General features: G+C 62.3%; 1 protein-coding gene across 1 annotated transcript; it reads left to right on the top strand.

The window, feature by feature from the left end:
* The first annotated feature begins 419 nt into the window (after positions 1-419).
* On the top strand, positions 420-12,492 carry COXFA4L2 (cytochrome c oxidase hypoxia associated subunit FA4L2). Its single transcript, XM_078849622.1, has 4 exons — positions 420-553; positions 6,431-6,519; positions 11,804-11,864; positions 12,247-12,492. Exons 1-4 carry the CDS (start codon positions 497-499, stop codon positions 12,301-12,303), a joined length of 264 nt encoding a protein of 87 aa, XP_078705748.1. The 5' UTR covers positions 420-496; the 3' UTR covers positions 12,304-12,492.
* The last annotated feature ends 439 nt before the right edge of the window (positions 12,493-12,931 follow it).

Raw genomic sequence — 12,931 nt, 5'->3', positions numbered from 1 at the left:
CACTCCCCAGCCCCCTCTCTGCTTCCCCTGTCCCTGCTCCCCCTGCTCCCCCAGCCCCCCCTCTGCTTCCCCTCCCCTGTCCCTGCTCCCCCACTCCCCAGCCCCCCCTCTGCTTCCCCTCCCCCTGCTCCCCCATTCCCCAGCCTCCCCTCTGCTTCCCCTCCCCTGTCCCTGCTCCCCCACTTCCCAGCCCCCCCTCTGCTTCCCCTCCCCCTGCTCCCCCATTCCCCAGCCCCCCCCGCTTCCCCTTCCCCTGCCCCGCCACTCCCCAGCCCCCCCCCCGCTTCCCCTCCCCCCCTCCTGCTCCCACCACCCCTGACTCCCGAGTCCCCGGGAGCCCGATCCCCGCCCTGGCCAGCTGCGCCCGGGGAGGGATGGAGCCGCCGCCCCCAGTGACCCCCGGCCCGGGCCGCCCTTCCCCGGGCGGGGGGCGGAGGCAGCGGGACTGGGGAACCTGCCGCTGCCGCTGGCCGAGCGAGTCCGCCCCGGCAGCAGCATGGGAGGGACCCGGCCCGGGTTCGCCTTCGCCCGCCAGATCAGGAGGCATCCCGGAGTGAGTGACCGGCCCCCGCTGCCCTGCCCTGGCCCCTGGCCTGGCCCCCCATCTGCCCCCCGCCTTCCCCGGCCCCCATCTGGCCCCTCCTGCCCCCATCTTCCCCCTCTGCCCCCCTCTTTCCCCAGCCCCCCGTCCCCTCCTCTGTCCCCCTCCTCCCCCTGCCCCCCTTTATCCCACCACCCCAGTTTGTTTCTATCCCCCTTCCACCCTCCGTTCCCATTCTCCTCTGTCCCCCCTCAGTGCTCCTTCTAATCCGCCCTGCCCCATCCCCCTTCCCTCCCTCCTATCCCCCCTGCCCCCTCTCCCTCCCCTCCCAACCCCCTCCCAGCCACCCCCCATCATCAGCCCCCCCCATGATCTGCCCCCAGTTTCCTGCCTCCCTCTTACTTTCATTAAACTCCCCCTCCCACCCCCACTTCCCCCGCCTCCCCCCAAGAGTGAGGGGCTCCCTCGTGGCTGGGGGCCCCTGGTTTGCCGTCTGCCTTCCCCCAGGGCATGTCTGCTGTCACCTCCCTACCTCACTATATGCAATGGGGCGGGGGGGCTGCTCTGTAACAGAAATCAAGGCCCCGAACTTTGCAGATTCCACCCCAGCCGGAGCAGCGCTCCCTGCGTCCCCCACCCCTCCGCTGTCTGGTTCCCGCTCTGCGTTTCGGCCCCTAACCCTGGGGGTCTTTGCACTTCACCCCCACACACGGGAAATGGGGGGGCTGTCTGGCATCTCCCTCCCTGCCGTGGCTCCTTCTCTCTAGGGCGTGTGCGGCTCCCAGCTCCCCCCCGACCCCTTCCCCCTCGTTTGATCCTCTGCCACCACCCCCCCGCCAAGCCCTCAAATTCGGAACCTTTCATCAGCCTGGCCGGGGGGGGGGGGGAATCCACCTCCCGTCCTTTCATGTCAAATCCATCAGCTCCCCGGCCATAAAAAATTCATGACGAGGATTTTGTTTACAAATAGGAATAAACCCTGATGAATGCAAGATGCTGGGAACCTGCCTCAACCCCCCGCCCTCCCCGCCCCAACAACAGGCCAAGGAAGGGGGCTGGAACTAGGGGGCCTGGGGTGTGGCTGCACCCCCCGGCTTGTTGTGCTTTCTATCATGCACAGGGTTTACAGATTGGGTCAATGGCTCTCAGCCCCCTCCCCGCTGTACACATTGTTCCCACGCCCTGCCACAAAGGAAAGTGGGGGGCAGGGGTCGGCCCGGTGTTTTTCCATACGGCGAGTTTCCATGGTGTAAGCTAAGAATCCGTCTCTTTCCACACAGATGCCAAGCTGCCAGGGAGCTGGCTTGCCTTTGTGGGTCTGGCCCTTTGCCTGGGTGATTCCAGGCGAGCAGCCGGCCCTGTGAGGACAGGGCTGGTGTGGGAAGGGTTAAGCCCAGAGTTTTGGTTTTCGGGAAGACTGGGCTACACATTCAAACAGTCACGTCCACGCTGGCTGGCCGGTGTTGGCTGGGCTCTGGGCCAGCGGAGGAGAGGCAGGTCCTGGGCAAAGATGTGATGCTGGGGAGGCTGGAAATAGTGAGGCATTGGGGTCTAGGAGTTAGAGCAGGAGCTAGCCACAGGACTACCAGCTTTTAGTCCCAGCTGAAGGGGGTGGGGATTAGTGGTTCAAGCAGAGAGGGGCTGGATGCCAGGATTCCTGGGTTCTATCCTTGGCTCTGGGAGGGGAGTGGGGTCCAGCGGTTAGAGCAGGAGAGGCTGGGAGTCAGGACTCCTGGGTTCTATGCCTCACTCTAGGACAGGAGTGGGGTCTAGTGATTACAGCAGCAGCCAGCGTCAGGACTCCTGGGTTCTATTCCCAGCAGAGGGAGGGGGGTTTCCTTTTTGGAGCAGAAAGGAGCTGGAAGCCAGGACGCCTGGGTTCTGTTCCCTTCCTTCGGGTGGGAGTGTGGTCTAGGGGTTAGAGTGAGAACCACTAGGCCCTGTGCCCAGCTCTGGGCTGTGTTGGCCATGTGAGGATGAGCCAATTGGTTTCCCCATCCATAAAACCGGGCTGAAAATCTTCCTCCTGCGTAATTAGCTCCTGTAAAGAGCAGGGGGAACCTGCACTGGGGGCTCGTGGGCAGCCGGGGATCGGAGCGGGTAACCTGCCTTGGCCCCGTTAAAAGCAGAGGTGCTTCCCGACACACCATCCGTTATCTGGGCCGAGCGCTCCTTGCCGGGCGGGCACATCAGTGCTGCAACCTTGCCCCGACTTCTCCTGATGCTGCCCAGCTGGCTTCCCGCGGTGCCCAACTGCCAGGCCTAGCCACTGGGCGGTGATTAATGCCGACTCGACAGCAAATGCAAACGGAGCAAACTCGGGGCGCTGCTGGGGGGATAGAAATGCAGTGGAACAGGAGCCTGCTTTGCTGCCTGCCGCACGGCCCCTAAAAGCAGCTGGACAAGCGCCCCCCAAGCCTCTGCCCGGGGATCACAGGCCCCTTAGTATTCAGTATTCTGCCCACCTGCCACATAGATCCCAGGGGAGTTAGGAGCCTAAATAGCTTTGCATCTGGCACCCACATGACACCCAGCCCAGCGAACACCTCTCCTGCTGGCCGCCCGTGTCCCCCCCCTCCCCACCGCCTCCTTTAACACCGGCCGTGGCCTGCATTGCTTGGGAGGCCCAAAGGATGCAGCTCTAGATCCAAGGGGCTGGTGGGAAGGTGGGCTCCGACCGCTGGCTGCGAGGTCAGGCCTCCGAATCCTGCTTTGCATCTGCCTATAAAAACTGAGCAGGATTCCAGCAGCGCTCACACGAACCGCTCTTTTCCTTAAAGCCCCAGCACCCAGATTCATGGGATGGCAGCCAGACCTCGGCTCGCGTCTCTTGTTTGATAACACAAACATTTCTAGCTCCCAGCGCAGGGCAGAGGCGTTTAAACCCGTGGCCTGTGAAGGCTCAAAAAAAAACCCCAACAAGAACCCAGAAAGCAACCGAACCTCCCCATTTAGTATGTTAAATCTCCTGCTTTTCAAGCCAATCTCACGATTTTCGGGGCTGGCGGGGGGGAATGGTGTTTTTGGAACTGTTGCGGCCGGCCACACTGCCATTCATCCCCTCGCTCCCACTGACCCTCGCTCCAGCTCCCCCCACGCCTCTGCCAGCCGCTCAGTTCATTCCCCGGCTTTGAGAACCCAGAAGTGTCAGCAGCAGATGGCATGACGAAGGCCTGTCCCCGAGTCTCAGTTCCCAGAGTCCGGCGTCATCACCCGGCTGCCAGCTCTGACTGGCACGCGGCGCAAAAGATCATTAGCGGCCGACGTCTCTGACCTCCAGGATCATAAGCCGCATCTGCTGGAAGTCTGATCTGCCAGCCGGCACGGGGCGAGGTGGTGCAGGGCATTGAAATTCAGCTGTCACGCTGGGGGAAAGGTGAGAGAAGATGATGGACGCACGGCGGCCCTGAGGCCGACATGCTGGCAGTGAGCAATGGTGTTTGGATCCGCACAGCTGGGCCCTGAGGAACCAGCAGGGCTCAGGGGCATTGGGCTGCTCCTCAGGACGCCTGGGTTCTATTCCTGGCTCTGTCGTTTCACCTCTTTTCTCACCCATTCCTCGTCTGTTTAGATTGTCAGCTTTTTGGGACAAGGATTGACTCTGACTGTGGGCCCAGCACCTGGCACAACGGGGGTCCCCGGGGTGTAATAAATACTGGGTAATGTCTCAAGAGAAGGCCACTTGGCACTTTCAGAGCAGCCTTCGTGTCTGGCTCCCCAAATGAGCCCGGGGAGATGGGTCAGAATTATTTGACTGATGGGGAAACTGAGGTGTGAGGGGGTCAGTGACTTGCCACGGTCACACAGCCAGGCAGTGGCCGTACTGAGCGCCCAACCCCACGTTCCACTGGAGTCAGAGGGGCCAGATCCCCCACTGGTGGGAATCGGTGTCGCAGCCCCAGCCGGGCCGGGGTCTGCAGAGCAGGAGGCTCCCCGGAGCAGGAAGGGGGAGCGCGGGAGGGGGCTGGAGAAAGTGACCCTGGGGGGAGACACAAAAGCGGCCGGAATGGGGTGGGCGTCGGGGGCACTTTTGTTGCACGCAGCCAGGAGGAGCCAAACAAGCGAGTGGGACCCGGGGGGGTCGCAGGTACCAAGACATTGAGGAGCCCCTCCCCCCCCGATCCCATTGACCCAGCAAAGCAGCTGCCCCCAGCGCTGGGGGCAGGACACGGCCACGCGGCACCTGCAGCTGCCTCGGCACCAGCAGCCCAGCCCCATGTACCCACCTAGCCCCCCACCCCCTGTCCAGTCCCAGCCCCACACCCCCAGTCCAGCCCAGTCCAGCCCCACACCCCAGCTCTTCCTCCAGCCTTTGTCCAGTTTCCCAGGCAGAAGGTGTCACCTGGTCCCAACCCCCTCCTGGGCTCCGGTTCCAAAGAGCAGCCACCCTCCTTTAGTCACCCCCTTATTTCCCATCCCCAGCTAGGATTGGTGCAGCATCCCCAGGGAAACTGAGGCACACCCCGTGTTAGCAGAAGACAGTAAACTAGTAAAACTCCCATGCAGCATTCCCAGGTTAATACTCCAGGCTCGTCACAAGCCCCACACCCCCGGTTCAAAATGGGCCATGTGCTGCCTGAATCAGTCAGAGGCTGTAACCACCCAAGTCACTGAGCACCCCGAGGTCATTCAGCTTCCTCTGACCCTGGGGCACTTTTGAAAATGTTCCTCATTATGTTCTGTGCAGTGAGGGAGCTGGGCCGGCCCCATTATGTTACATGGTCTAATGCATTGTGTGAGGGAGATAGAGATTGGGGGTGTGCATGGGGGTAGATAGATCGATAGAGGGGGTGTATGGGAATAGATGTAGATAGATAGATGGGGTGCATGAGGATAGATACATAAATATAGATAGATAGAAACATACATACATACATAGATAACAGGTAGACGGGGTGTCTGGGGATAGATAGATTAGATAGAGGGAGTGGATGAGGATAGATACATAAATATAGATAGAAACATACATACATACATAGATAACAGATAGAGGGGGTGGATGGGGATAGATAGATGATAGATGGGATATATGGGGATGGATAGATAGATAGATGGGGAGTCTGGAGATAGATTAGATAGAGGGGGTAGATGAGGATAAATAGATAGAAGGGGTGGCTGGGGATAGACAGATTAGGTGAGGTGTATGGGATGGATGGATAGATGACAGATGATCGATCTGTCGGGGGATGTGTGGATGGCTAGATATGCAGGTGGACAGAGAGGTACATATGGGGGTGGATGAACAGGTAGGTAGAAAGAAGGTTATTGTATGTGAGTAGCTGGATGGATAGCTCGGTAGACAGAGGAGTCGATAGAGAGATGTGTATCTGTGGGGCTGGTTGGGCTGCCGGAGGGCTGTGTCTGGGGCCTGGGGGCGGAAGGGTACAGCTCGGGGTGCCTGGATGGATAGCTCGGTAGACAGAGGAGTCGATAGAGAGATGTGTATCTGTGGGGCTGGCTGGGCTGCCGGACGGCTGTGTCCGGGGCCTGGGGGGGCCGAAGGATCGGGCGGCAGTGGGGTACGGCTGGGGGTGGCATGCGTAGGGAGGATGGCTGGGCCAACAGCACTAAGGAGCGCCCCAGTGCAGCCCCCACTCCCTCCCCACCCCCTGCCGCTCCCAGCCCCACTACCGCAGACGGGGGGGAAGGGGGAGCGTGCGATTTCTCATTCCGAATCCAATTCCTCTCCAACACGAGACTATTTTTCTCCCCCCCTTTGAATCCAGTCACTCAAGCTGACAGCTACACTGTGTACGGGAGCCCGGGTACAGGATTGCTGCGCCGGTAAATCTCCCGGTGTGTCAGGCTCCCTTTCACTCTCCCGGCGGCCTGATAAATATTCATTTCATTGGGGCATTTTTCATCTCTTCTCTCTCCCTCTCTCCGCAGCTCATTCCCCTCATCAGCTTCATCGGCCTTGGTCTGGGCAGTGCCGCACTCTACCTGCTCCGCCTGGCCCTCTGTAGCCCCGACGTGAGGTATGGGGGCGGGGCGGGGGGCTGGGGCACTGTTTGTGCAGCCCCTGGCACCAGGGGTTTCGGTCCGTGGCTCCTCGGCGCTACTGCTATTCACCTAGTAAATAACCCCAATGAGAGGCGCTGGCGTCTACGGGGTAGTTCCTGGTGGGTTCTAGTCCCAGCTCTGTCACTTCCCTGCTCTGTGCCTCAGTTTCCCCTCCCGCCCCTCGTCTCTTTTCACTTGTCAGGGTGTTTCGGTGCCTCGTCGGGGCAGGGCTCAGCTCCCAGCCCAGCGGGGTCCTGCTCTCGGCCGGGGGCCTCTTGGTGCTACCCTAACACAAATCAGGAAGGTGAGTCACAAATGGCAGAGGGAAGCCCGGGCAGCGCACCCCCATTTGGTCTGATCGGCGGGGAGAGTCATGCACAGGGAGTTCCCCGGGCCATCTCTCGTGCCAAGCAGGATCAGGCCCCAGGCACAGAGCGGGCTGGGCACTCCGGTGTTAGGAGAGGGGAGGCCTAGTCACGCCCCCTCCCCCCACCCGTTGGTCTCCTCCCTCCCCCAGAGCTCCCCCCACAGCCTCCGTCAGGGCAGCAGGGAACCAGGGTGGACGGAGGAGTGGAGCATACACCAGCAGGAGCCGTCCCGGCTGGGTGTGAGAGAGATGGGTGCATCTGGGGATAGATAGATAGAGGTGGTGCATGGAGTTAGATAGAGGGGGTATATGGGGATGGATGGATAGATGTGTCTAGGACGGATGGTTGGATGGAGCAGGGGGGTAGATGAGTGAGATTGGTAGATGGATGGATGGATGGACGGAGGGATAGATAGATAGATATTAAGGTCAGAAGGGACCATTATGAGCATCTAGTCTGACCTCCTGCACAACACAGGCCACAGAATCTCACCCACCCACTCCTGCGAAAAACCTCTCACCTATGTCTGAGCTATTGCAGTCCTCAAATCGTGGTTTAAAGACTTCAAGGAGCAGAGAATCCTCCAGCAAGTGACCCGTGCCCCATGCTGCAGAGGAAAGCGAAAAACCTCCAGGGCCTCTTCCAATCTGCCCTGGAGGAAAATTCCTTCCCGACCCCGAATGATGGGTGGGTGGATGGATGGATGGGTAAATAGAGGGGTGTGTCTGAGACAGATGGATGGATAGATTGGTAGATGGATGGATGGACGGAGGGATGGGTGGGTGGATGGGTAGGTAGAGGGGTGTGTCTGAGATGGATGGGTGGATGGATGGATGGATTGGTAGATGGATGGATGGACGGAGGGATGGGTGGGTGGATGGGTAGGTAGAGGGGTGTGTCTGAGATGGATGGGTGGATGGATGGATGGATTGGTAGATGGATGGATGGACGGAGGGATGGGTGGGTGGATGGGTAGGTAGAGGGGTGTGTCTGAGATGGATGGATGGATGGATAGATTGATGGATGGATGGGTGGGTGGATAGATTGGTAGATAGATAGATGGGCGGAGGGATGGGTGGGTGGATGGGTAGATAGAGGGGTGTGTCTGAGACGGGTGAATGGATGGATGGATGGATGGATGGATGGATGGATGGATGGATAGGTTGGTGGATGGATGGATGGGTGGGTGGATAGATTGGTAGATAGATGGACAGAGGGATGGGTGGAAGGATGGGTAAATAGAGGGGTGTGTCTGAGACGGATGGATGGATGGATGGACAGGGGGATGGGTGGATGGATGGGTAGATAGAGGGGTGTGTCTGAGACGGATGGATGGATGGATAGATTGGTAGATGGATGGATGGATGGACGGAGGGATGGGTGGACAGAGGGATGGGTGGATGGACGGGTAGATAGAGGGGTGTGTCTCGGCTGGCTGGGTAGCTATGGATATGTATCTTGACAGGTTCAGCGTTTCCCCCTCTCTGGCTCTGGGCTGGGCCTGGGCCCCTCCCCTCGGCCCCGCTCTGCCAGGGCCCTCTGGAGATGTCTGACTCCATTATTGATTCAATTTGCTGCTGGCTGCCCGGCCCCCGCAGCTCAGCAATGAGCAGTCCCAGGCCCGGTGCCTTTGATGGCGGGGGAGGCGGGGGAGATGGGGGCACAGCAGCCCCGGTGACATTAGCCAGGTCCTGGGGGCACCTGCTGAGGCCAGCGCTGGCTCCGTCCCTCCCCGGGCGAGGAGCCAAGGAGCAGGAGGGGGCCGAGCTTGTCCTGGGGGAACGTCCCAGGAGCTCCCCCTTCTCCCCAGCTGCTCAGCTCCCTGGGACGGCCCCGTGCCCCCCGCGTTCCCCGCCCCCATTGCAGGAGACCTCACAGCGGGTTGCCAGGGGGGCCGCCGTGAGGTCACTCGTGGAAAGAGGCAACAGGAGCCTCCGTGCTGCCATGGCCCAGAGACTGCGGCCCGGGGAGGGGACCACTGTGATCAAAACCCGGGGGGGGGGAGAGGGGTGGAGGGAGGGGTGTGGATGGGGATGTGGGTAGATGGATGGCTAGGAGGGGTGGAGGGAGGGGCGTGACTGCAGGCAGGGGGCTGGCTAGGCAGAAGGATGGATGGAGGGACAATGTGTATGGGGATGGATGGAGGGATGGATAGAGGGGTGGATGGAGGGAGGGTTGTGTATGAGGATGGATGGAGGGATCGAGGGAGGGACGGAGGGGTGGAGGGAGGGTCGTGACTGTAGGCAGGGGGCTAGCTAGGCAGACAGACAGATGGAAGGACGATGTGTATGGGGATGGATGGAGGGAGCGATGGAGGGAGAGATGGAGGGGGTGGAGGAAAGGAGGGATGGAGGGAGGGTTGTGTATGAGGATGGGGGTGGAGGGAGGGGCGTGACTGCGGGCAGGGGGCTGGCTAGGCAGACGGATGGATGGAGAGACGATGCCTATGGGGATGGATGGAGGGATAGAGGAAGTGTTGGACGGAGGAGTGGAGGGAGGGGCGTGATTGCAGGCAGGGGCCTGGCTAGGCAGAAGGATGGATGGAGGGACGATGTGTATGGGGATGGATGGAAGTATGGATAGAGGGGTGGATGGAGGGAGGGGTAGAGGAAGGGATGGATGGAGGGGTGGAGGGACGGGCGTGACTGCGGGCAGGGGGCTAGCTAGGCAGACGATGGCCGGCCGGAGGGACGGGGCAGTCAGTACAATGGTTGGAGCAGCAGCGTGGCCGTGGCGGCCAGCAAGCCCCTGGTCTGTGTATCCAGCCGCTGACCCAGTTTCGCGGCCCAGGTGGGGGGAGCCAGGCTCCCAAACGAGCCGGCGACGGAGCGAGGCTGCAGGGCCCGAGGCCAGCCCCAGGAGCTGGCAGCAAATCACGCCTCTGGGGAGCCGGATGGGCAGGGCCAGGAGCAATGGCAGCTCCCCTGCCCCCCAACACAGGGGTCTGGGCAAAGGCCAGCCCCCCTGCTGCCCTGTGTGACCCCCATTCTGGGTCGCCAGCTGCTGTGGAGGATGGGGGGGATTTCACCCTGAGATGGAACTCAGCTCAAACCCCCCCAGAGCCCGCATGTACTTTGGGGGAGCCGGTATTCCCGCCCCCCAGTGCAGCGCCCCTCCCCCGGCCCAGGAGGCAGATGCGGGGCCCTGCCCCCCATGTGCTGCTGCCATGCTCTGCAGAAGGGACCAGCCAGGGTCTGGCCAGGCCGGGGGTCGAATCGCCCCCGGCAGCAGCCACGGGGAGCCCCAGCCAGTCAAGGCGGCTTGTGCGAAATGTCTAGGCCAGGGAAAGAGACGCCGGACACCTGGGTTCCATTCCTGGCTCGCCGAGTCACTTGGGGCCCCGGCTCCGTACCCACCCTGGGGGCAGGTTTTGCTAAGGGCTCAGTTCCTTGGGCCGTTGAGCCCTCGGCCAGCCTGGCCTTGGTGCTCTGTGACTCAGTTTCCTCTGGCTGCCTAGGGCCTGTCCATTGGCAGCCTGGCCTTGGTGCTCTGTGACTCAGTTTCCTCTGGCTGCCTAGGGCCTGTCCATTGGCAGCCTGGCCTTGGTGCTCTGTGACTCAGTTTCCTCTGGCTGCCTAGGGCCTGTCCATTGGGAGCTCTCTGGGGCAGGGCCCGGCTCTGCCTGTGGGTCTGTGCAGCACCCGGTCCAAGTGTCCGGCTGCTACCGTAATGCACCTAGTAATCTCAATGTACCCTCCAACCTGCTGATCTCTGCCCCCCATGCGAGGACAGGGGGCGTCAGCCGCCCGTGGGGTCGCGTCCCCAGCCGTCCGTCAGCCAGGCAGACGCTCGCTCAGGCCCCTGGCAGCTTCCTCCCGGAGAGTCATTTCCCTGCCACTTACATGGAAGGTTGCAGATTATTTCCCCAGGGCACGTCACCGGTAAACAGCCATTAGGCCCCGTTAAACTCAGCAAGCAGCTGCCCCGCTCCTCCTTACCCACCCCCCCCCCCGGCCTCCTCACGCCCCACATCCTGGCTCCCCATGGCTCTCGCAAACACCCTCACGGGGACACTGGCCTCAGCCAGCTCCAAGCCAATTGCGACCAGCTCTGGGCCGGAGCCTCGGCTAGTGTGAACGGCCGGCATGCCACTGATGGCCGGGAACGTCTGCCGATCCCACCGTCAAACCCTCCTTGGCTGCAGGGGAACTCGGCTGGGGGGGGGCGCCGAGCCCCCGGCCAGCTGCACTGCCCCGAATCGCCTCAGTCCCTCGGGTTGGGTTCGTCCAGCCTAGGCCTGCGGCCTCCCTTCCTCCAGCTGTTCTCACCAGCTCACCCACTCTGGCCACTTGGCACTGGTGCGAGGGGCGGGGGGGGGGGGCGGGGGGGGTGTAGTTTCCCCTCCCCTAACTGAGCTTGGCCAACCTACCTAGTGGGACCTGGACACTTTCAGCTCGCCTGGGGCCTCTGGCTTGTTGGCGCCACGCCTGTGGGCCCAGCAGTGAGGTCACGGCTTGCACGCTCACTGCAGACGTGACCACGCTCCCACGTGGCCCAGGCTGCTGCCCCCCCCCCCATTGTCTGTGCTGGGGCAATGGGGCCCAAGGGTTAGAGCTGCTGCCCACGGTGCACCGGGGGGCAGCGGGTGGGGGGGGGCCAGGAGGGAAGGTGCATGGGGGTGGCCATTCGGGAAAGGAAACGGGACACCCCCTCCCCCAGTTTTGCCTCCCCTCCCCCCCAACCTTCAGCACAAATAATTGCACTGTGACCAGCCCACAGGTTGCACCCGATGTTTTTTATGGCCAAGGGTCCCGGTACCGCGCGCCACCGGGGAGGAGGGGGCCTGGCCCCTGCGGGGGCCACCGGGGTGGGGACTATACCCGCCTCTGTGCCAAGCCGGCCCCCCCCTGCCTGGTGCCTCCCCACCGACCCCACTCTTGGTTTCTTGCAGCTGGGACAGGAAGAATAACCCAGAGCCATGGAATAAACTGAGTCCAAACGACCAGTACAAGGTGAGCGCGGGCAGGGGGCTTGGGGGGGGTCCCTGAGCGGGGCTGGCTCAGGGCGGTGAGGCTTGGAATATGGGGGCCTTTCCCCTCTAGGGGGCGCCAGCTCCCAGACGGGCTCGGGGGGGGCAGGGCGTGGGGCAGGGGGCCTTTCCCCTCTTCATCACTCAGGCGCCAGGTTGGTCATGCCCCTGAGGTGGGTGCAGTTTGAGGGTCCCTGTGAAATGAGTTACGGGGTGAGGGGGGTCTCTCAGCCCAGGTCCCGTGACCCAGCACTGGTGATGTGGGGGGAGGGAACATGGAGTCCTCAGGCTGGGGGCTGGGACAGGGGGGGCACCAAGGGGCCAGCACCTCAATTCCTCACCCCCAGCTTCCTCCCCCTCCACAGTTCCTGGCGGTTTCCACCGACTACAAGAGCTTGAAGAAGGATCGGCCTGACTTCTGAGGCCCCCCATGGCAGGTCCGGGCGCCCCGCGCCGGGCCCGGCTGCCCCCCACCCCGGTGTCCCCTGCTTCCCACTCGGGGCCCCGGTAGCTCCGGTGAGCCACCTGTGGTGATGCTCGACCCCGCGCCCTGATGCCCGGGCGATGGGCACCGTCCCAGCACTGCAATAAAACCCCCATGTGCCACGCAACGTGCGAGCCGACTTTTCCTGCCTGAGTAGCCCCCACGGTCAGCGTTTTCCAGCCGCCTCGGAAATTCCCTGACCCCCCTGACCCCCATGTGCTGCGTTTCCTGTCTCCCACACTGTCGGGGGGGGCAGGGCGCCCCACAGCACAGCACGGAGGTGTCCCGATGTCCCTGTTCCCATGGTCCAGGCCAGAGCCGGGCCGGGGGGAGCTCCAGATGACGTGGGGGGTCAGCGTGAGAGTGTGTGTGTGTCGGGGGGGGTCTACCCAGGGGCACCTCCAGGATGGTGGGGCCTGGATATGAGGCTGTGGGGGGAGGCAGCATGCGACCCCCCCCGCCAATGAGCCTCTGGCCTGGCCGTGCGTGTGTAACTGTGTACATTTGTACATGTACGAGCGGTGGGCGCGGTGTAGACACGGGAATGCACACTCATATAAGTGTGC

The sequence above is a fragment of the Lepidochelys kempii genome, chromosome 20 (assembly GCF_965140285.1).
Source record: "Lepidochelys kempii isolate rLepKem1 chromosome 20, rLepKem1.hap1, whole genome shotgun sequence".
Taxonomy (NCBI): Eukaryota; Metazoa; Chordata; order Testudines; family Cheloniidae; genus Lepidochelys; species Lepidochelys kempii.
The sequence above is the reverse complement of the archived record's forward strand: the minus strand, read 5'-3'. Positions and strand labels throughout refer to the sequence as shown.

Coding starts and splice junctions, on each gene's coding strand:
- COXFA4L2 (XM_078849622.1), top strand. CDS start 497: ATGGGAGGGACCCGGCCCGGGTTCGCCTTCGCCCGCCAGATCAGGAGG. Junction 6,520..11,803: donor CTCTGTAGCCCCGACGTGAG/GTATGGGGGCGG, acceptor GGTTTCTTGCAG/CTGGGACAGGAAGAATAACC. Junction 11,865..12,246: donor GTCCAAACGACCAGTACAAG/GTGAGCGCGGGC, acceptor CCCCCTCCACAG/TTCCTGGCGGTTTCCACCGA.